Source organism: Microcaecilia unicolor, chromosome 13 (genome assembly GCF_901765095.1).
Source record: "Microcaecilia unicolor chromosome 13, aMicUni1.1, whole genome shotgun sequence".
NCBI classification, from domain to species: domain Eukaryota; kingdom Metazoa; phylum Chordata; class Amphibia; order Gymnophiona; family Siphonopidae; genus Microcaecilia; species Microcaecilia unicolor.
The window spans coordinates 53,763,721-53,786,464 of NC_044043.1; the positions used below are offsets into that span (position 1 = coordinate 53,763,721).

Below are 22,744 nucleotides of genomic sequence, written 5' to 3' on the forward strand. Positions count from 1 at the left end.
ATGTGAGGGGGACCAGTGCACTACGAATCCTGGCCCCTCCCACAACCAAAGTGCTTGGATTTGGTCGTTTTTGAGATGGCCGGCTTCGGTTTCCATTATCGCTGAAAAAAGATGCCGACCATCTCAAATCCGCCCAAATCCTAGGCATTTGGCCGGCACCAACTGTATTATCGAAAGAAAAGATGGCTACCCACCTTTTTCGATAATACGGTCTGTCCCGTCCCCATCCTCGGAGATGGGCGTCCCCGTTCGATTATCCCCCTCCAAGTGTACTTTGAGCTACTACTGAAAAAGGTGTGAGCAAAATCTAAATAATGCTAGTTTAAATTTGCCATTGACATGGCAAAAGAGGGTGCACCCAACCATGAGTACGCCAATGCCAACATATGTTTGTATATTATAATGGAATTTTGGAACCAAGATGTTGTTATAGAATTTTTGCTAAGCCCACAGGATTGAGCTGCCTAAATGGAGGCACCAATTTATAGACTTAACCCACAAATATGTGCCTGACTCCAATATTTTAAATAAATACATAGGTACACTACAATTCTGTCCCTGCTCTTCCCACACTACCTCCTGAAAATGCCTCCACACAGATCACAAAAGTGGCAACCGTCTTGGCAGTGCACCTACTTTTATGCATGTATGGACTTCTAATTTTATAAGAGCCTATTTCTGTATGAAAAACATTTTTTACATCTAGAAAAGTGGACAAGTTTAGAAAAGCTCACTTATGTAAGTAAAGTGCCAGGTTTTGACCTTACACTCCTTAGGTATTCAGATTAACCCGACTGAAGTTTCTTTAGTAGCCTTTCTAATTAAATACTTGGCAAATAAAAATATTTTCAGATGTAAAATATTTAATGATCAAATTTCTTTTTCCTCTTCCAGTATTCATCATGGCATCTGGGCTTTTGGTTTATCCTTTTGGCCTCAACTCTGCAACTGTGAAGAAATACTGTGAGAATTCAAGCATCTACTACGCAGGAGACTGCCAGATTGGATGGGGGTACATGCTGGCAATCGTTGGGGTCATGCTGTCTGTTTTTTTGCCATTTTTTGCAAAATATGCACCAAAAGAGCACATTTCTCTCACACCCATACCTACCATTTTATAGTATTTTATTAATACTTAACAAAAAAAACATTCCTATGTAAAATAAACAGGTACATGGTATTTGAGCACTTCATTTTAGCTGTACGGCTAGACAGAAAAAGGTCACACTCACAAAGACCAAAAGTGCATTGCTAGTCTTCCTTAAGCATGATAGCAATTGGGAATCAAATATGGTAACCGAGCAGTCTTTCTACTGCTCCTTATATGTATGGATTTTTACTACCATGGACTTCCTTCATCCTCAACAAAAGTATCTGTCTACCTCCCAAATAATTTTCTTTGTAGGTCTCACAAGTATCACATCATTAAAAAAAAACCCAGTTTCATTTTTATAGGTCTTTGGATACAATATTAACTTTTTGAAAACCCGGTGATATATCTTGAAGTCAGTTGTTATGGAGCAACCCTGGTTTGCTGAGGCATCTTTTAAAGCTGTGAATTGTTGATTGCTATGTACAATTAATATGCAAGAAACTAGGCTCTTTTCTGTAACAGCATATTTCAGACAAATCTTCTGAGAAGCAGTTTAAACATTTGGGTATATTGATTCTATAATGACTGCTGTGTATTTTACTGAGCATATTTTTAAATGGAATTCAGTTTCCAAATGTCGCAAAACACTTTTCAGCAAAACTGATACGATAAAAAAACATTATTTAAAATATTCAGATCCAATGAATTTACAGTGTCCAGAAAATAATGGGACCCCAATATTTTTACAAATAACAAAAACACGTCCAACTGCAGCAGAAAATTCTGCCTGAAATCTGAGACATTTCTGAGTACTTAATTTTTCAAAAGGATGGAGCACCAGCACATCAAGCTCGCAAAACAGTTGTGCTCTTAATTAAGAAAACCTCCAAATTCATTGAGTCAATAGCTCAGCGGTGTCGAAGACTTCGTGAATGTGACAATGTTAAAGGAGGTCACTTTGAACACAAATTATGAATTAACTAAGAAAAAAATCATTATATGTATTTTTAAAGGTCATACTAAGGGCTCCTTTTACTCAGCGGCAGTAAGCCCAACACGGGCTTACCGCTCGCTATACAGGAAGTACCGCTGGGCTACTGCAGCAGCTCAGAGGTACTTCCCACCCCTAGCACGCCGTCATTTCCGGTGCTACAAAAATTTATTTTTGTAGAGCTGGAGTGTACCCAGTGGTAATCGGGCAGTGCTGCACACTGCCTGGTTAACACCAGGTTAACACCGGAGCCTTACCACCACCTCAATGAGTGGCGGTAAGGGCTTCCCCTCGAAATGGCTGCCCAGTCATTTCCTGTAGGAAAGCGAGACTTCTCTTTTACCAGCTGCAGTAAAAGGGGGCCTAGGCGCACGTGTAAAACACATACCAATACCAGTCCCCTTTTGCCACAGCTTGGTAAAAGGGGCCCTAAATGTTTAAACAATTGCAAAGTACTTTGAAACTATGTAAGGGGTCCCATTTTTTTCCAGACATTGGGTAGTTTCAGAATAGCACGTCCAATTATTTTGTAATGTAGTATTATGACACCTATTGAACAAACGAGTTTTCCATTTTTGAGAAATGAATGCACATTTTTTTTATTCAGAGTACAGAAAAAACCTCTGCTACAGGAAATTTGAATTATTTATTCCAAGAGTTAAAGATGCCCATGCACATAACAAGATCTCAAAGCTCACATCTCATTATTCTTCCCGAACCTTTTCAAGTCCAAGGTACACCTATGTTAACAAAAATGTTGTGTGGCACAGTGAGCACTGTGGAATATGCAGTCCAGATATGGCAGGGTCTCCTATGGCTGAAAGTTAAGCTAGGGAAGTCCCACCAGAGGCTGGTAATAAACAGGGAAGAGGAAGTACAGTGTGCTGCATAGACAAAGCAGGGCCTGTCTATATCCTACATGCTGCCTGATAATTCCCACATTCCAGGGCTCATGCTGTGTCTTAAGGAGAGAGGTCTATGTGACCTCATATCTGCTGAGAAATCTTGCTGTGGTCTCTTACTGCTGTGTTGTGCTGCAAGCAGAATTCATCTGCAGACCTGGTCCTAAGCATTAGACAATAACTTTTTTCCATGGCATGCCTGACTAGGTTTCAAGGAATACTAGGGTGCCATTGTACACTGGTTGGAAAACCCTGATCTAAAGGCTTGCGTGAAATGCTGATAATGGGGGAAAGAGCCTGTTGTATTGGTTTTATTTCCTGTGAAATCTGTGCTTAATGATGCTGGCTCTGATGATAACAAGGACCCACACAAATGCACCATTTGCCTTAAACAAAAGGACTGATCAGGTTTAATTTATCATCAATCCATTCCCATTTAATTCCATTTTGAGAAAACTGAAATTTCAGACTGTACTTGGAAGCTGAAATGTTTTTTTTAAAGAATGTTTACTAATAAGTTTAATATTTCAAAGTTTTATTTTATGCATAATACATTAATTTACATTTAGAGGCAATTCTATTGGTGTAAGTGCAAATTCTATAACAGCATCTGGGTGTCTTGATTCTGTTATAGAATACTAGCACAGGTCAGCATTTAGGTGCCAACTTATGCCATCTATGGCAGGCATAAATGACACATGCCCTGGCCATGTGAATGCCCCCTTGCATTTATGCACTTTGCAAATTGTGTGCTAAGATTACAGAATACCACTTATGCTCAACTAGCACTTACATGCAAATCTGTAATATTCACTCACATAAATGCTAGTATTCTATAATCTGTACTCACCAATGGCACTTACATTTAGGCACTCCTTGTATAGAATGAGAGGCGTAGGGGCACATTTTTGAAAGAGAAAAACATCCAAAAAGTGTCATAAAGCAGCATTTGGACAATTTTCTTCTCAAAACATCCAAATCAGTATTTTTCAAACCTATTTTGCAGATGTCTATCTATGTAATTCATCTGCAATGTGTCCAATTCACAAGGGGGCATGTCAGGGGTGGGATGAGGGCGGGCTTGAGGCATTCCTAACACTTGGGCATTTTATAGCCATAATGGGACAAAACTTCAACATTTTGGTCGACTTGTTTTTAGGCCAAGGCAAAAAAAAAAGGGCCATAATTGACCAGACGACCACTGGAGGGAATCAGGGATGACCCCCTTCCTCCCCCCCCCCCAAAACATGAATAAAAATAGCACTTACCAGCCTCTATGACAGCCTCAGATGTTATACTCAGGTCTATTAGAGCAGCATGCAGGTCCCAGGACTAGTCTAGTGGTTGGTGCAGTGCACTGTAGACAGGTGGTCACAGGCCCATACCTCCTCCTACCTGTTACACATATGGTAGAAACTGTGAGCCCTCCAAAACCCACTTTATCCACATATAGTTGTCTCCTTCACCCATAAGGGCTACTGTCGTGGTGTACAGTTGGGATAGTGGGTTTTGGAGGGCTTAGCAGACAAGATAAGGGAGCAACAGTGAGATGTGTACCTGGGAGCATTTATATAAAGTCCACTGCAGTGCCCCCTAGGATGCCCCATAGCTCTACTGAGATATCTGGGGGAGCAGTCTACTAAAAATGCTGCCCCTCCTACATCCCAATGGCTTGATTTTCTCAATTTTTCACTTACACGTTTTTTTCCCGAAAATGGCCGGAAAAGATAAATGCACAAAGCACAAAAACTTGTTACAAATGTTATTTTTGAAAAAAAAAAAAGACTTTTGCAGTTTTTAAAATGGTTATGTTTTCTATTCAGATTTTGGACGTTTACCGCAAAACATTCAAAGTCCGACTTAGAAGTCATATTGAAAATGCCTCTCTTATTGTGCCTGATCTTATTTAATCCGTAAAACAAGCAACTTTCTGATCTAATTTGTCATTTTCATGATTTCCCCACAGTTCTAAGTACAGTTATGCTGGTTTCTGCTTTTTAAAAAAAGTGTGTTTTAGGGGGAGATGTAGAATGGTGAGGATAAGAGAAGAATGCTGAAGCTGTGAAAACAAATTCTGTGGCCCTAAACCAAACTTAAATATTACATTTCTGTGAGTGTTTTAGAATCAGCTGATTTGCTGACTGGAAGGTTTTAGCTGTATAAAACATCCTATGCAGTTAACTTTTTAACAGGTCAATATTTAAACTGCATCTGGCTTTTGTTTTAAACACCAGCCATGGCATTTAAATTATTCATGGATTTTCAACCACATAGTGAATACTGAATATCCATGAAGAGTGGAGCATGTCACTTTTATCTGGGCAGCAGTGATACTGAAACTGCTATCTGGGTAGATTTCTGGATAAGGTTAGAATAGCAATTTTTCTGTCCTAACTTTATCCACTAACTGGAATACTTCCTGCTCCTCCCACACACTATCTGAATAGTGCCAAGGAGGTCTGTAAAGATGGCATATCCTAATAGTGTCACTGAATAAGTGGCTAAGCCACTTATCCAGATAATGGCTCTGAAGGTCCTCTTTTTTGCTTTAATTCTTAACTAAAGTGCTATACTGTATATTGCTTATTATTTTTATAGATATCAAAAGTAACACCATCTAAAATTATTTTGTAAAGAAGATAGGACTTCGGCAAAGCTGCACTACCAATTCTCTTTGGGACAAATGAGAGAAAGCCCATTCACCCTATGAACTTTTTCTCATTTGCTGCGCGGGAATCGCTAGTGCTGCTTTGTAAAAAAAAAAGCCCATAGTGTTCTATTCTGCATTGTGGTAACCAAGAGGCACGTGAATCCTTGTGAATGTGATAAAAATGAGTCACTTCATGTTTCCAATTTTACAATCTAATTATGAAGGTAAATTGAGAGCAAGCTGTGTGGTTCAGGTACAGAGGAAACTATGATCAAAATATTCCAAAATAATACATCCTAGCTCAATAAGACAAGGTCACATCCTTTTAACTATTTTAGGTATCACATGTTTTGTTGATAATTGATGCAATATGTCGGTCATGTCTCATAAATCAGAAAAATTAATTTGTTTAAATTACAAACAGGCAAAAATTAAACCATAACAGAATAAAGAGGGTTTCATACCTATCTTTCCCAACCAACCTGTGCCTTTACAATAGAACAATGAAACTAAATTAATATTTAAAGACATTTTCATGAACCACTGAAAAAATGTACATTGTAAAAAAGTGTTGTATAATTTTTTTTCTGTATTTTTGTGTAATGTTTGTGATGTTTCATTGACTGTTGTGTAAAAAAGTGATTTGTTAGTGCTAAAGTATTTTTGAAACGTATTTAATAACCTCTTCTCTTTTACTCACAAGACATATTTTAATTTATAATTGTGAGGAAGTGACTAGAACTGATTCAATAGAAATACATTGGTTGATCTTCAGCGGCAATTATCCAGATAAGACCAGCTCCTATCTAGATAAGTGCTACTCGCTGTGCTCATACACAGACTGGCACTATCCGGATGGTGCTGGTGTGGAGCCTGGGTGAAGTTTCCAGTTACCTGGCTAGCAGCAATATTCAGTCTACTAACCTGATAACTACTTGATAAAAGGGTGCTTTTACTAAGCTGCGGTAAAAAGTGGTCTGCGGTAATGTGGATACGTGGAATTGGCACATGCTGGGCCATTTTTTACTGCGATTAGGACATGTCTATTCTTCCTGAGCCCTTATCGCCACCCATTGACTTAACGGTAAGGGCTCACGTGTTACTTGTGTGATAATCAGGCAGCGCACACCAATGTGGCCATGCTGCTGATTACCGCTGGGAATGCCCCCATGGTAGAAAATTATTTTCTACCAAAGGAAACAGAGGGCGCCAACTTCAGAATTACCACTGGGCAGTAGTGCAGATTTGGTGCATCCTACCCATGCATTAGCCCTACCGCTGCTTAGTAAAAGGGCCCCAAAGTTAGTACAGCTAAAAGTCTGTCCTAACTTTATCCAAGTAGCTATCCTGGTACCAGTGCTGAATATTGGCAGGAACTTGAATAACTGCTTATACCTGGATATTCAGTACCGGTATCCTGGTACCAGAAACTGCTGAATATCTGGGTATAAATTTAAATTCCATGGTTGGGGTTGCTTTAAGATGCTGGCTGCAGCATTAATATCAGGGGGTATTTTATAGCACTGACAAGTCACTTTTTATTGAAGATTGTGAATTTAAAAGTGTACAATATTTTTATTATAAAAGAAACAAAACCTTTACCATTCAAATTGTACTTCTACTCTAGGAATATAATTTTGTTTTAATTAAACTAAAGGCTATATTCACCATCAGAATTTTTTTTAGCTAGCTGATTCTTTTCTAGAATATTAACTGTTTTCTTAATTTAATGTGTCCCATAAATTTCATATTTCTTTAAAAAATGTGAAAATTTATAAGGCTAATACTATGTAATAAAATTGTTCACCTTCTTCACTAAATTTATCATTTCAACTATTTATTTTGGTATTTCTGTTGAAGTTGGATTTGGAAATATAACAGCAACTGTGATATTAGTTACTTAAAAATCACCTTGGTGCAGTCCAATACTAAGCTACTGTATCAACTTTGGATAAAGGTTTCTTATACAGGGCTTCTTTTACAAAGCCGCGTAGCAAATGAGAGGAAGCCCATAGGAATTGAATGGGCTTCCTCTCATTTGCCCGCACCGAGAATCGGTAGCGCAGCTTTGTAAAAGAAGCCCACAATGTTCCACACATGCCTCTATAGTAAGGTAGTATATTATACTAAAGCACCTCTTAGCCAGATTAGTTAGGAGCAGGCTTGTGCCAGATAATAGATTTTTCCAAATAAGGTACACTTTCTGATAAAAGAATTTCAAATAATGGGAGACTTTCTGGATAACCTAACACATACAACTGACCAGTTTCTAGAAAGCAGATGTTTATCTGGATAATGGAATATATGAAACCAGCCAATTACTACAGATATAAAAGCCAACTGAAATTGTGATTATTGGGCCTGATATTCAGCCGGCAGTGGGCAGTGTTTTTGCTGTCCGCTGCTGGCATTAAACCCGGATATTCAAAATCTTCAGAAGTGTGAAGCATTTCAAACTGAATCAGTGTGATAGACATTGTGAGCCTTCAAATATGCTTGGCTAAAAGTCAGGTTCAAATTTAAGCATAAGACTCCTGAAGCATTTTGTGTATTCCTATGGGATTACAGAGTTTTTCACATCCACGGAGTTCTTTTGGAACCTTTCCTTGAGGGACAATGCACATGCAAGCTGGTGGGGATGGCTGGTAGGCCAGACCTGCTAGATGGAAAAAAAGTGGCGGTACCTATCCATGTCTGTGGACACCTAGGATCCAGCAGATGATGAAGTGATAGCATGTGGCAACACATGTAAAACTGTCATGCCAATAATGTATCAGTCTTTTCTTATGGCTTCTTTTACAAAACAATGCTAGTGATTCCTGCACAGCAAATGACAGGAAGCCCATATGAATTGAATGGGTTTTCCTCTCATCTGCTGCGCAGGAATAGCTAGCTTGGCTTTGTAAAAGAAGCTTAGTGTGTTTCTGCCGCTCTTCCCTTTTCCATTGGCAGCTGTAGTCAGGAAGTGCCTCTATTTTTATTATTTTATTTCAATATTTATATTTCTGCACAATCTACTATTCTTGGTAGATCACAATAAAACATGAATAAAATTACATAAAACAAAGTAACAAATTATCCTAGGCTACAGCATTTCCCACTTCCCCTTGCAGACTATTAGTAAGACATACCCTGCCAATAGGCTGCAGAAGTTCTCGCTTCCTCCTGCAGCCCACTGGTTAGAAGCAGTCAGCCAACAGGTGGGAGCAGTAGCACTTCCTTCCTGCCATCACCTGCTGCTCAACAGCTTGAAGCCTTCTGCTCCAAATTTAATAAACTACATTACAGAAAATTGGGGGTGCCCTGGCACCCACAGAGTGGGCACCTATGGAGTAAATATTCAGCTTGTGGCATTCAGCAATTTTTTTCATTGCTGCCAGCTTTATGTCTAGATATTCAGTGTCAGGCCATGTCTGGGTACCATCACTGAATAGGGTGTGGGTGGTCAACTGGCACTTAATTGGTTGTGTGCCGATATTCAGCCTTAACCGGTTAAGTTAAACCAGCCAAAGATAAGACTGCTATTTATGAGGTCCTATTTAACCAGTTTAATTTAACTGGTTAAGGCATAGGTGCTTAGTGCTGATATACAGCAGCACTATCTGGTTAAGTGCTGCTGAATATTAACGGTAGCCCTGCACATGCAATTTAATTGGGAAGGAGCCTCTCCTGCCCAGTTAAATCGCTTTGAATATTGACCCCTATGTACGCGTGCATACGTACAAAGATATTATCCCGCCTCCTGCCAATGCAGCCAACCAGTGCAGTGCAGCCACTTAAAAAAAGCCTTGATGGAAATGTAATACTGGTCAGAGTCTTACAGGATGTGAAAAGGGTGGGAGAGGGAAATGAACAGGCAACTGTGGTTAAATCCCATCATTCAGGTTTCCTATTACTCAATGACAGGCTTTACTGCTAGTTTTAGGATAACATAAATTTTTTGAGATAAAGAACTTTGGCCAAAGCCCATGATTTGTTGGTTTTTTTTGGCAGATAAAGTGAATTTTTGGGATAAAAGAACTTCAGATATAAGATGCTCTATTCTTCTGCTCTCAGTTGCATTAGGATATGTATGACTATCCTGTTGTAGAATCTGGTTTTCTGTGAGTTTTTAAAAGGAATTGGGAAAGGTACTGAGAAAATGATCATTTTAGGCATCTGTCAAAAGGAGGAAGGAAGACCAAACGACAGCTAGCATAGTTAAAAAGAGAGGTGAAGGAAACTATTAGAGCTAAAAGAAAATCCTTCAGAAAATGGAAGGAACCAACTGAAAATAATAAGAAACAACATAAGGAATGGCAAGTCAAATGCAAAGCGCTGATGAGAAAGGCAAAAACTACTACTACTACTTATTTCTAATGCGCTACTAGACGTACGCAGCACTGTACACTTGAACATAATAAATTTCTTTTAGGTATATTAAAAGCAAGAAGCCAAGTTGGACTGCAAGATGACAGAGGGGTAGAGGGGCACTCAGGGAAGACAAACCAGCATTTTCGAAAGAGACGGACACCCATCTTCCGACACAAATTGGGAGATGGACGTCCGTCTCAAAAACAGGTATAATCGAAAGCTGAATTTGGACGGCCCCAACTGCTTTCTGTCACGGGGACGGGTGAAATTCTCGGGGGCGTGGCCGAACGGTAGTGAAGGCGGGACAGGGGTGTTCCGGGGCGTGGTTAACAGATGGACCTCCGCGCCTGATAATGGAAAGAAGCAAGATGTCCCCGACGAGCATTTAGTCCACACAAAGTTGGTCCTGTTTGTTTCACGACCAAGCTTCCAAAAAGTGCCCAAACTGACCAGATGACCACCGGAGGGAATCGGGGATGATCTCCCCTGTCTACCCCAGTGGTCACTAACCCCCTTCCACCCTAAAAAACAAACTGTTTAAATATTTTTTCCATCCTCTATGTCAGCCTCAAATACCATACCTAGCTCCATGACAGCAGTATGCAGGTCCCCCGAGCAATTTTAGTTTAGTTGGTGCTGCGTGGGACCCATGCAGAGAGCAAAAATGGGAAGAAAAAAAAAGCATGCAAGTGCAGTCAGGGACGTCCAAATTAAAACAATAGTAATAGGAGGATTTGAACCAGCCACCTTCTGATTACAAGACTTGTGCTCTAACCACTGCACCACTTATTCAGTTGCTTAGACATTCCTTCCCTTTCCATTAAGTCCCTCCAAGTTTCTGTCAGCCAATCACAGCTCATTTACCTGACATCTGTGTCAGCTAAAGGAGCTGTGATTGGCTGACAGAAACTTGGAGGGACTTAATGGAAAGGGAAGGAGGTCTAGGCAGCTGAATAAGTGGTGTAGTATTTAGAGCGCAGGTCTTGTGATCAGAAGGTGGCTAGTTCAAATCCCACTATTACTACTGTTTTAATTTGGACGTCCCTGACTGCACTTGCATGTTTTTTTTTTCTTCCCATTTTTGCTCTCTGCATGGGTCCCGCGCAGCACCAACTAAACTAAAATTGCTCTGGTTCGAATCCCCCTATTACTATTGTTTTAATTTGGACGTCCCTGACTGCACTTGCATGGTTTTTTTTTTTTTGGACGTCCCTGACTGCACTTGCATGTTTTTTTTTCTTCCCATTTTTGCTCTCTGCATGGGTCCCGCGCAGCACCAACTAAGGAGAAATTAGATCTTACCTGCTAATTTGCTTTCCTTTAGTCCCTCCGGACCGGACCAGGATTGGACTGATGGGTTGTGCTCGCCTACCAGCAGGTGGAGACTGAGAAAAAACTCTGACTCTAGAGAGCCAATAGGAGCCCTGGCCATGTGACCTTAGCCTCAGTATTTGAATAACAAAGCAGGAAAGAAAGAAAGACCTTCTGTGCCGTATGGAATCCTAGCAGCCACAAAGCACTCGGCAATGCCAAGTATCAGAGCTCACCAGCAACTCTCACCAGAGAAGTGGTATGGCCCGATATGTATTACAGCTCACCAGCAACTCTCACTAGAGAAGCGGTATGGCTCACTTGTACTATAGCTCACCAGCAACTCTCACCAGAGAAGCGATATGGCTCACATGTAATATAGCTCACCAGCAACTCTCACCAGAGAAGCGATATGGCTCACATGTAATATAGCTCACCAGTAACTCTCCCCAGAGAAGTGGTATGGCTCACGTATAATATAGCTCACCCGCAACTCTCACCAGAGAAGTGGTATGGCTCACTTGTACTATAGCTCACCAGCAACTCTCACCAGAGAAGCGATATGGCTCACATGTAATATAGCTCACCAGCAACTCTCCCCAGAGAAGTGGTATGGCTCACATATAATATAGCTCACCCGCAACTCTCACCAGAGAAGTGGTATGGCTCACTTGTCTTATAGCTCACCAGCAACTCTCACCAGAGAAGTGGTATGGCCCACTTAAGATTTTATATATATTCCATCAACTGAGCTTACCAGCAACTCTCACCAGAAAAGTGGTAAATCATATTTAAGGTTTTATAGATATTCCAGCAACTGAGCTCAGCCACAACTCTCACCAGAGAAGTGGTATGGCGTATTTAAGGTTTTATAGATAGATTCCAGCAATTGAGCTCACCAGCAACCACCAGAGAAGTGGTATAGACCACGTAAAGTTCTGTATATATATAGTATTGTTCCACGAATCGTAAAGGAATGAATACACTTCCTACTGAATACACTTCCTACTTAATAAAAGAAGCTAAAGAGTAGAGAGAACATGGGAGGGGCCTGGTCCGGTCCGGAGGGACTAAAGGAAAGCAAATTAGCAGGTAAGATCTAATTTCTCCTTCCTTAGCGTCCCTCCGGACCGGACCAGGATTGGACTGATGGGAAGTACCAAAGCAGTAATCTGAAGGGAGGGACCCTATGAAAACTGCAGAGAAATGTTCATGCTGCATAGGCCACCTGGCGACAACTAACATGTAGTGTGTCCCAATGAGCAAAATAAAATGAAACTAGGACTAAGTTGCCAACTTACCAATGTGCACCGAGAGCACCAAAAATCGCCATAGTAAGAATAGAGCCCGCTTCTGAAGTTGTGGAATATGTTGTAATACGCTGTGGAACTGCCCTCTCAGCGAGAAGAGAAATAGACATTCTCATTTCCTTGATCCTTCGCGATATAGTGGGTTAGAAACAATGAAAAACTTTTACGCCTACTGGCTAGAAGGACAAAACCAATAAGAAAAAACCGATTGGGAAAGGTGAAAACTTTAAACTACAGCAGACCGAAAAGAAGTTACCAACCGTAGAAGTATTCCACACATAGATCTACTTGCTGCAATGGCTACTGGGAAATACTGCTTGAAGAGGAAAACTTTATAGAAAAAGTTATGGCTACTAGAAAACAGAACTTTAAGAGTCTGTTCACCTAGTTCACCTAGCTGGTGGACGAAGCGGGAGGTACAGGTGCAGGACTCCTTTAAGAAACCGCTTTGACAGTGGATGCTGCATAAGCGTGCGGTTGTCAACAGTATCATGCATCACTGATAGAGCTGCCAAATGAACTCTAATGGATGAGTAAGACAGACAAGATTTCGCAAGATGCAGAAGATATTCCAAAACATGCAAAATGGATACTGTTTGTGGAATGAAGTGGCGAGAGGAGTACCATAGAGTGAACCGTCGCCACTTTGATTCATAGGACTTTAATGTAGATTTCTGTCTGGAAGCAATTAAAACTTGAAGTACTGCCTGCGAAAATATCAAAGATGTTGCGGACCCAGTAACCACGCCATAAGTTTGAGTGACTGGGGGTCCGGATGTAGAAGGGTGCCTTGGTTCTGCGTAAACACCTAGTGAGATGATGGAAGAAACGCATAAAGAAGGCTGAAAAACCCCTGCTGGACGTTGGCATCTGTCCCTGTCTCCGTCAAGACTGTTGCTGAACGGAAGAAGCAAGAAATGTTCGTGAGCCTGAAGGCAAAAAGAGATAGCCCTGAAGTGTCGCAGTGAGGAAGTAAGGCTGAAAAAAATGAGAGTCCATTCACCTAAATGCAGGGTGACACAACTAAGAAAAAATGAGTACAAACTCAAGAGTATACTCTTAACTCCTCCTTGGCGGATGACATAACCCATTGCCATGGCAAGGACCAACATAGCTCTCTCCGCCTTGTTTGTCAGTAGGGAAAACAAAATTCACCCGAAGGTAAAACGAATTGCTGAGGTCCCCCAGAAAAAAAATATATACAAACAAGCTTCTGCCAAAAAGTGTACTGCACGAAGCATCCCAATGACAGAACTAAGGTTCTTGAGATAACTAGATGACACTTAAATAGTGCGATTGATGACCCTGAGATTCGCAATAGGATGAAGGAAAATTCCTTCTTGGGCATTAGAAAGTAAAATTGCATTCTGCAGAATAGAGCGAGGAAATGGCCGAAGGCCCAAGGTCACCAAGAAAAATATAAACTGGGATGTTTGCAGAGGAGACAAAAGACTGTGCGCCAACCTGACTAAACAAAGAGAAAATCAGAGATATCTGATGAGAGATCAAATGAGAGATCTGGCTACAATCACCACCCAACCTAGAGACTGTAAGAAATGCAACACCCGGTGCGTGACCTGAGAACTCTGCTGATAAGACTTTCTCCAATTAGGCAGTCGTCTAGGTAAGAATGAAATGACCCTAAGAGCACAATGAACATCCTCTTAGATCTATAAAAGAACGGAAGAGAGAGTACTGCTGAAAATGACCGGTTAATGCATAAGCAAAAAACTAGCCATTCTCTGGATCCTGAGGAGAAGAGGAAGGGTGACCAAGGACACCAGTTAAATAGGGCTACAAACTCCAACCCTATCTCTATGGCGTTCCATAGTTGGGTAAGTTCTGAATATAGAAAGTTCTGAATATAGGAGTCCACCAGCTGTGGTAGTATGCTCCGGACAGAAAAAAATTGTCCCAGTATGAACGTCTGATTCACCAGCCTGTAATTTCTTGGATTTCCCTAATCCACATACCACTAATCCACGTACCACGGTCATGCGTCCTCCCTCACTGAGATGTAGATTGTAAGCTCCTTTGAGCAGGGAACGTCCTTCTTTGTTAATTTGTACAGCGCTGCGTAACCCTAGTAGCGCTCTAGAAATGTTAAGTAGTAGTAGTAGTACCAGACTCACACCCAATAGATATGAATGTTGAGCTTGTTTCAGGTTAAAACACCGAACCTAGGCCCAGGGTCCCCGGTGTTCCTAGTGGTGAACAGCCATGGCAAATATTGTATGCGTTAGTTTGCAGAATTACTGCAAAGCCTTGCTTTTGGAGCAGAGATTTCTGTTCGATACTCTCGTGAGAGGTTTTTTTTTTTTTCTTTTCTTTAATGCTGTTCTGGCTGTAGAAAGGTGGACATTTGAGCTTCCCCAGAATGGCAAAACTTATGTACCTATGCCCATTAGATATGAATGCTGGACTTGATGGACTTTAGGCCTTACCCAGCATAACCATACTTATGTACCTATGGTATAAATACACAGGAAGTGAGTGAATCCCCTTCCAATTGAAAGAACACTCTGGAGTGCATAGAATGAAAATGAAAAAGGACAAACTTGGAAATTACCTGTAACGAAAAAAGTGAAGTTGTGCCACAGCCACTTGGTGAAGGCAGTGTAGACAAGACTGTATCTGAATTCAAGAAAGCTTGATATAACATCAGGTCTCTAAGGAAGAGGAAGAGATAGCAGATGGTATGTATAGGCATACTGGACCAAACCAGGATGTTTATAATCTGCCAATGCTGAACTGATAGAGTAGAGACAAACACGAGTAGATGGTTTGAGGACCGTCCACTATCTTTAAGTGAAAGGATGACTTTATTCTCTAAGTGACCATATGTCCTGTAAAAACCAGAAGAAAGCTAAAATGAAATATGAGAGGCTTCAAGGCAGTTGGAAAAGAAGGGAAGACATGAATAAAGCATGCCTGCTAAGGCAGCTGAGTGACTGGGAGCTTGGTAGACAGGACTGTCCCTCAGAGAATATGAAAGAGCTGATATATCCCCATGGCATCTGAACAATCCACTGTAAGCCTCTAGAGAAGGCTTCTTAAAGTCTGAAAAAGAAAACACTGTATAACACTACAGCCATTGAGAGTGTGTCTGTTAAGTTCTTAAAACACTATATAACATCATAGGCATGGAGTAAAATGCTTGAAAGGAACTAAGATATTATGGTCAGAATTGCAAAGTATCAATCAATTGACTCTTAGACAATGTAGTCCTATTCACCAGGGAATGAGACAGACAGAAATTTACTCTATGCCTATAGAGAAAGTTTCTAAAGTTCTTAAAACACTGTATAATACTACAGCTATTGAGGAAAATGCTTGAAATGAATTATGATATTATGATAAGATGTAGATTTTCCACCAGGCAATGAAAAATGACTGAGCACCAGAAAAAACTAGTGTTAACAGCCCTGTGATACATAGAAATTTAAAACAAGAAAAGCTTGTTATATATCCATATATGAAAGGAGCCCCCTTTCAACCAAATATTGCCTGCTGATGTGAAGAGCATTTTAGAATACGCCGTTCAGCACATACAAAAGTGTACACATCTTGGAGCCGAACTGCTCTATGAACTGCAGCCTTACCTTCAGCAGAGAGATCCCCGACTGATAAGATGGAGGGAGAAACAAAATGGCCGCCGTTCGCTCCACTGGCCCTGTGGCGATCGTCGACAGCGCGCCCGACACCTCCGAACAAGCGGAGCCCAGTGGAACGGCGAAGAAACAACAGCCGGTGAAAAAGGCCCCGAAAAAACTGGAGGCAGCACCGGACCCGAAGAAACCTTGAAGGGAGAGCAAAATTTACACGTTCCGGCTGCGTGAACTGCGCGACGCTGACCGACAGCAGCTGTTTGAACTTTTAAGCCATATCAGAAAAAACAGGTGGCCGCGCTTACGCGGTTCGCACCTTTCTTTTTTTTTTTTTTTTTCCATTTGTTTAAACTGCCGCCGCCAAAACGCAAGAAAATGGAGGAAATTAAATCTGACGAGAAAAATCGCTGTTTAAAGTCACAGATACTGAATTATTTTCTTCTGTTTGTTTTGTTTTGTTTTTTTTATAACCCCTCAATCATAATAAAACACTGGAGCTGCCTGCTCGTTAGAAGTCTGGGGAAAGAAAGGCTGCTTCTTTGAATTTCCTTTTATTTGATTTAATTCTTTTAAAGCAGCTACCTGTTAAAAGTGGCTGCCTCTCCCAAAGACGGTACACCTTTCCAGAGAAAGGGACGGCCCTTCCCTGCTAAGCCAGGGAGATGGGGAGGAAGGGGGGTGGACTCGAGACACCCGAGTTTAACACCCCCGAGGCTGTCAAAGAAAGAAGAGAAAGGAAACCCTGTCAAGCCTCTAAATAAGATTCCAGGCACAGAAGAATTATCACAAATATCTGTAATATCTAAAGAGAAAAGGAGAGAGACTAATGGGCTCACTTCCTACCTGCTGGGAGACTGAGAAAATACTGGGGCTAAGGTCACATGGCCAGGGCTCCTATTGGCTCTCTAGAGTCAGAGTTTTTTCTCAGTCTCCACCTGCTGGTAGGCGAGCACAACCCATCAGTCCAATCCTGGTCCGGTCCGGAGGGACGCTAAGGAAACTAAAATTGCTCCGGGGACCTGCATACTGTTGTCATGGAGCTAGGTATGATATTTGAGGCTGGCATAGAGGCATCTCAGGGGGACCAGTGCACTACGAATGCTGGCCCCTCCCACGACCAAATGGCTTGGATTAGGTCCGTTTTTGAGATGGCCGGTAGCGGTTTCGATTATCACTGAAAACCGCGGACGGCCATCTCTAGGTCCAGCGATCTCACCATTTGTGACGTCTATCTCTAGAGTTGACACAAATGATGGGATTTCAGCGGGCTGAACCGTATAATCGAAACCGAAGATGGACGGCCATCTCGTTTCGATTTTACGGTTCGCTCCGCCTCTTCGTGGAGCCGTCTCCGGAGATGGACGTTTTTACACATGGGCGTTCGCGTTTGATTATGCCCCTCAAAGCCATAGCGGAGAAATTAAATGAATTCTTTGCTTTGGTCTTCACCGAGGAAAATCTGGGAGAGATACCGGTGCCAGAAATGGTATTCAAAGCTGATGAGTCAGAGAAACAATGAAATCTCTATAAACCTGAAGGATGTAATGGTGCAGTTTGACAAATTGAAGTTCCTGCCCAGTTAAATCACAGTGAATGGGCAATCCCCAGATTTTCATCAGCACTTAACAGCACCGTGGTGCTAAAAATCCAGTGCGACTGCTGCTGTACTATCTGGTTTGCACCGGGACAGCCCAGGGATGATGCTGGAATTTACCTAGTTAGCAGAGATATCCAGTCCATTAACAGGGTAAATACCTGGATACCGTAGGACAGCAAAAAGGTGTTCTAACTTAATCAGGGTATTTACATGCCGGTCTGAGTATCACTGATAACCATGTAAGTTCTGATGGCTACCTATATACCCAGATATTCAATGCCAGTGCTCAGATTAGGCCCAGCATTGAATATACAGATCAAATTCAGCAGGTGATAGTCAGCGCCTTTGAAAACACTGACTGCCATCAACTGAATAATAGGGGGTTACATGGCCTATCCACTGTCCATCTGTACCGTCAAGTAATTTCTACTATCCTCTCCTCTCCCTTAGAGATCCTCTGTGCTTGTCTCTCATTTTCTTGATTTCAGAGACAGTCTTTGTCTTTAATGCCTCCACCAGGAGGCCATTCTATGCAAACATCACCCTTTCCAAGGTTAAAAATTGACGATTCTTTGTCAATCTTGGTTAGCTTCAAAATAAACAGAAGAAAAGCAATTTTTAAAATCCTTTGCTATTGTAACATAATACCTGGGCACCACTCTTTTTATTGACAAATATTTTTTATTTTAACACATTTTCATAACATACCAATTAGCAATTAACAACCATTTAAATAACAAATGCGGTATGGGTTCTTCTTAACCAATTATAATATATCGTAAACAAATCATATAGCTAATCTCTTGTTTGGCTCAAAACTACAAATTGCATACAATATGTGATAGTACAATGACTGTCTTTATCAATTTGGAAAATTATGATCATTTGGGAGCAGATTCCTGGCATTCGATGTGACAAATCAAAGTAACAGTCCATATAATTTCACTTATGAGCTGTCTGAAAATGGAAAAGCATTATTCCTACAGTCGGATCAACTACAGATTTAACAAACTCAGGAGCCCTTCCACTAAGCAGCGCTAAAAGTGGCCTGTGCTAAGGCCACTTTTAGTGCACCAGTAAAATGGCCGCAATTTCTATTTTCCCCTTAATGACCACATGCTAATTTCCCAATTAGGAGGTGGCCATTAGTGTGTGAGCCCTTACTGTCACCTATTTACTAGGCGGTAAGGGCTCCCCTACTAATCTGGCAGTGCTGTGATTTACCAGTGCTACCTGATTAGTGCAGGGCATGCCTACTCTTCGCCTTCAAACATGCCCCTGTGCTAAAAGATATTTTATATTTTTTAACGTGGGATTGGCACGTGCTGATCCCAGAACTATAGTGCCTTTTTAGCGTGCAGTAAGCACATGTTAATGCTTACCACTGCTTTGTAAAAGGGCCCATCAGTCATGCCTTCTAGATTTTAAAGAGAACTCTTTAGGTCACATTTAATGTTATCTGGTTTCTGCTTTGAGTGAGATAAGAAAACAGGAAGGAAGAAAGAATGAATACAATAGAATATTTGTTTTCTCTTTTTTGGAATATTTGAAAGTATCAGAAAATAGATAGGAAAAAGGAACAGGAGGTGATCTACACAAACCATTCAGCTACAGGGGAGAAAACTAAAGGCAGTAAAGGAGGGGAGAAAGTAAAAAAAAAAAGACAGGCTCAGATGGCAATTGGTTAATGAGACCCACCACAGTCTGCTAGGCCCCAAAGACCTGAACAAAGAGATGGGTTTTAAGTGTGACCTTAAATTTCTTAAGGGATGGCTCCACACATAGTGGGAGAGAGAGGGCATTCCAGTGTTGATAGGTGATGCAATAGAAAGCACTATGACAGGTAGAATCATATGTAGCCTATGAAAAAGCAGGCATAGAAAGTCAAAAGTCATGCAAGGAATGTAGGGAGCATGCCAGCATACAGAGGCAATTAATGATGATAAGTACGAGGGAATACAATTGTAATATGCATTTAATTATCACCTTTGATACCCTGCTTCATCAAACAGCCCACAGTAGCTTACAACAAATAAAAATTAATAACACACAATTAAAAAGTACAATACAACTACAAAAAATGCCAAATCATAAAATAATTCTCTGAACCAAAGCAATTTGTGGACTACAAAAAACCTAAAATTTATAGTGCCATGCAGTGACATTTACAACAGATGATTCAGTAAATATGCTAAACAAGAGGGGCTGGACAGCATCAACACAGCGTTTCCCACCTTCACAGAAATAACAAGCAGGCTGTGGCAGGCCCTACTTCCCTCCCTCACAAAAAAACAAGAGGGGCTAGGCAGCTGTAATGCCATACTTCCCATTTCAGCAAGAACAAAAAGAAGGGGTTGGTGGTCCCAACCTAACATCTCCCATTCCAACAAACACAAGAGGAGCTTGGAGGAAAAACAAAACACGATGATGCCCCAATGTAACTTAATTTTACTCTACACTCCCCTCTTACTTTTCATCTTGCCTCAACCCTAACTCCCATCTTTCTTCCCTTCTTGCCACCCTAAACTCTCCTATCTGTACTCCCTTTTGCACCCATTCCTTCTCTCTTACCATTCCTAGACCCAACTCCACCCCACATTCACCTCTTTGTACTCCACTGCCCCTCTTCTTTCCCCTGTTGCTCCCTATGGGGCCCTTTTACTAAGAGGCAGTAAGCCCAATGCGGGCTTACCGCTTGCCAATCCAGAACTTCTGCCAGGCTACCACAGGAGCCCAGAGACAGTTCCCACCCCTAGCGTGCACCATTTCCGGCACTACAAAAATCTGATCTATTTTTGTAGCTCCAGAACTTAACCACCATTAATCAGTGTTGCCCAGATACTGCCAGGTTAGCGCGGGAACCCTTACCAACATCTCAATGAGTGAAGGGTAAGGGCTCCCGCCCTGAAATGGCTGCACAATGTTTCACTTACCACACTGTCATTTATTTTCCTCAAAAAAGACAGCCTTTTACCCACTGTGGTAAAAGGGGGCCTCAGCGCGCGTCACAAACACAAGCTGACGTTAGCGCAGGCCCCCTTACATCTAACCAGGCCAAAGCAAGGCACTGGACCTAGTAAGTCCATTCTCCTCTTACTGACAATGATGACCTAACCTTTTATTCCTTCTTCAATGACCTGTGGAGATGTTGTTGCTGAGGGAGTGGGATGCTTGGGGGAGGGGTAGTGAAGTTGCCAATTTTTTGAAAGACAAAAGCCCACCACCTGCTGCACTCAAGCTCTGCCCCCTACCTTGAACCTCCCAAATTACTGCAGGTTGGGCAAGATTCAGCACCTGAAAGAAACACTCAGTCCTGGGGGTGGGGGAAGTAGAAGAGGTTGCACTCTTCAGTTCCCAATGAGCTACAGTCTCCCAACACATATATGCTTCCCACATGCAGTATTAAGGCCAAAACATTCTGCATTTAGAGAACCCCCCTGGCCCTCCCCCAACGATGGGTGCAGAGCAGAACTAGGATAGTTCCCCATAAAATTCACCATTAAAAAACATTTCTGATTCTGGTGCAATTTCATTGACAGCGACAAAAACCCACTTAGGACCTAGAGCAAATCTAGCATGCCAGCATTAACTTCCAAATCAAAGACCCTACCTTCAAAAAGCAAGTGTCCTAAATATTACAGTGGGTCACAGAACTTCAATGCATCTATTGGGAAAAGTGAACAAGCCAAATTGCTACAGATTGTTAAACAGAAATTTCTTGCTAAAAGAATACCTGGTCTTGGTCACACACACAGAAGAGATACCAAATACCGAATAACTGACCACAAACTAGAAATATAGTAGCAACACATAGGCATAAATTAAACTGAAACCCCACGAAGCCAGATCTTGTATGTGGCTCAACACCAAGATTTAGAAAGAGTGTTGTGCAAAATAGAGATAGCAGATACCAGGGATGATGTTAGGAGGAGTGCAACCAGAGCAATTGTTTTTGACCCCCCCCCCCCCCCCGGCCACAGAGAGTCTCAAATGTGCCTAAACCTGCAGAAGGCACAGCTTGGCAGTGGGCTTTGGGGTCCCTTATTACATTTGTGCACTGAGTTCTACCCATATCTAATACCAGTTCTGGTAGTTATATATTCCAACGACTGACATATTCTGGTCAATGAATAGTAAATAAAATTATTTTTCTACATTTATCATCTGGTAATTGTATTTTTTAATTGTATTGGGCCCAGTCTGGTTTCTACTTTCCTCTGTCTTAACTCTCTTGCCAGTGTCTTCTGTCCATTTGACATTTCTTCTTTCTCCATGTCCATAATCCAACTTCCTTCTGTGTCCCTATGCTACCCCATGTTCAGTATTTCTCTTCTGTGTTCATATCCTTTACCCATGTTCAGCATTTCTCCTGTTTCCCTATCCTCCCCTGTTCAGCATCTTTCTGTGTTTACATTCCACCTCTTGTGTTTAGCATCACCCTTGTGTATCCCTATCCCCCCGTATCCAGCATCTCTCTGTGTCCCTGTCCCCTCTTTTGTTCAGTATCATCCCTGTTTCCCTATCCTTCCATGTCCAGCATTACCTCTTTGTATCTCTCTCCTTCCCAGTGTCCATAACTCCCCTGTGCCCATGTCCCAATGCTACCCCCATACCCAGTATCTCCCTTCTGTGCCGATGTCCCTCCCTGTGTCCCGCTTCTCCCCTTTCTACTCTCCCCACCTAATATAGTCTCTCTGTCCTATCCTTTCCCAAACCCCCCATGTGGTCCAGCATCTGTCTCTCTTCCCTCCATCCCCCACAGGCTGGCATCTCTTTCTTTCTCTCCCCTCTAGGTGCAGCATCTCCCTCTACTTCTGTGTGCCCAAAATTTCTCCTCCTCTCTTCCCTCCATTCCACAGACAAGAATCTCTCTTATTCTCTCCCCCACCCCATAGTTCAGCATCTCTCTTCTCTCTCTGGTTCCCTCAC

At 41.7% G+C, this 22,744-nt stretch overlaps 1 protein-coding gene across 1 annotated transcript in view; it reads left to right on the forward strand.

The window, feature by feature from the left end:
• LOC115456558 (transmembrane protein 211-like) overlaps positions 1 to 2,101 on the forward strand; it is a 193,712-nt gene extending 191,611 nt beyond the window's left edge. The window contains exon 3 of the mRNA XM_030185715.1: positions 895 to 2,101. Within this exon, the coding sequence (XP_030041575.1) occupies positions 895 to 1,121 (227 nt within the window). The 3' untranslated portion in view covers positions 1,122 to 2,101. The remainder of the gene's footprint in view (positions 1 to 894) is intronic.
• The last annotated feature ends 20,643 nt before the right edge of the window (positions 2,102 to 22,744 follow it).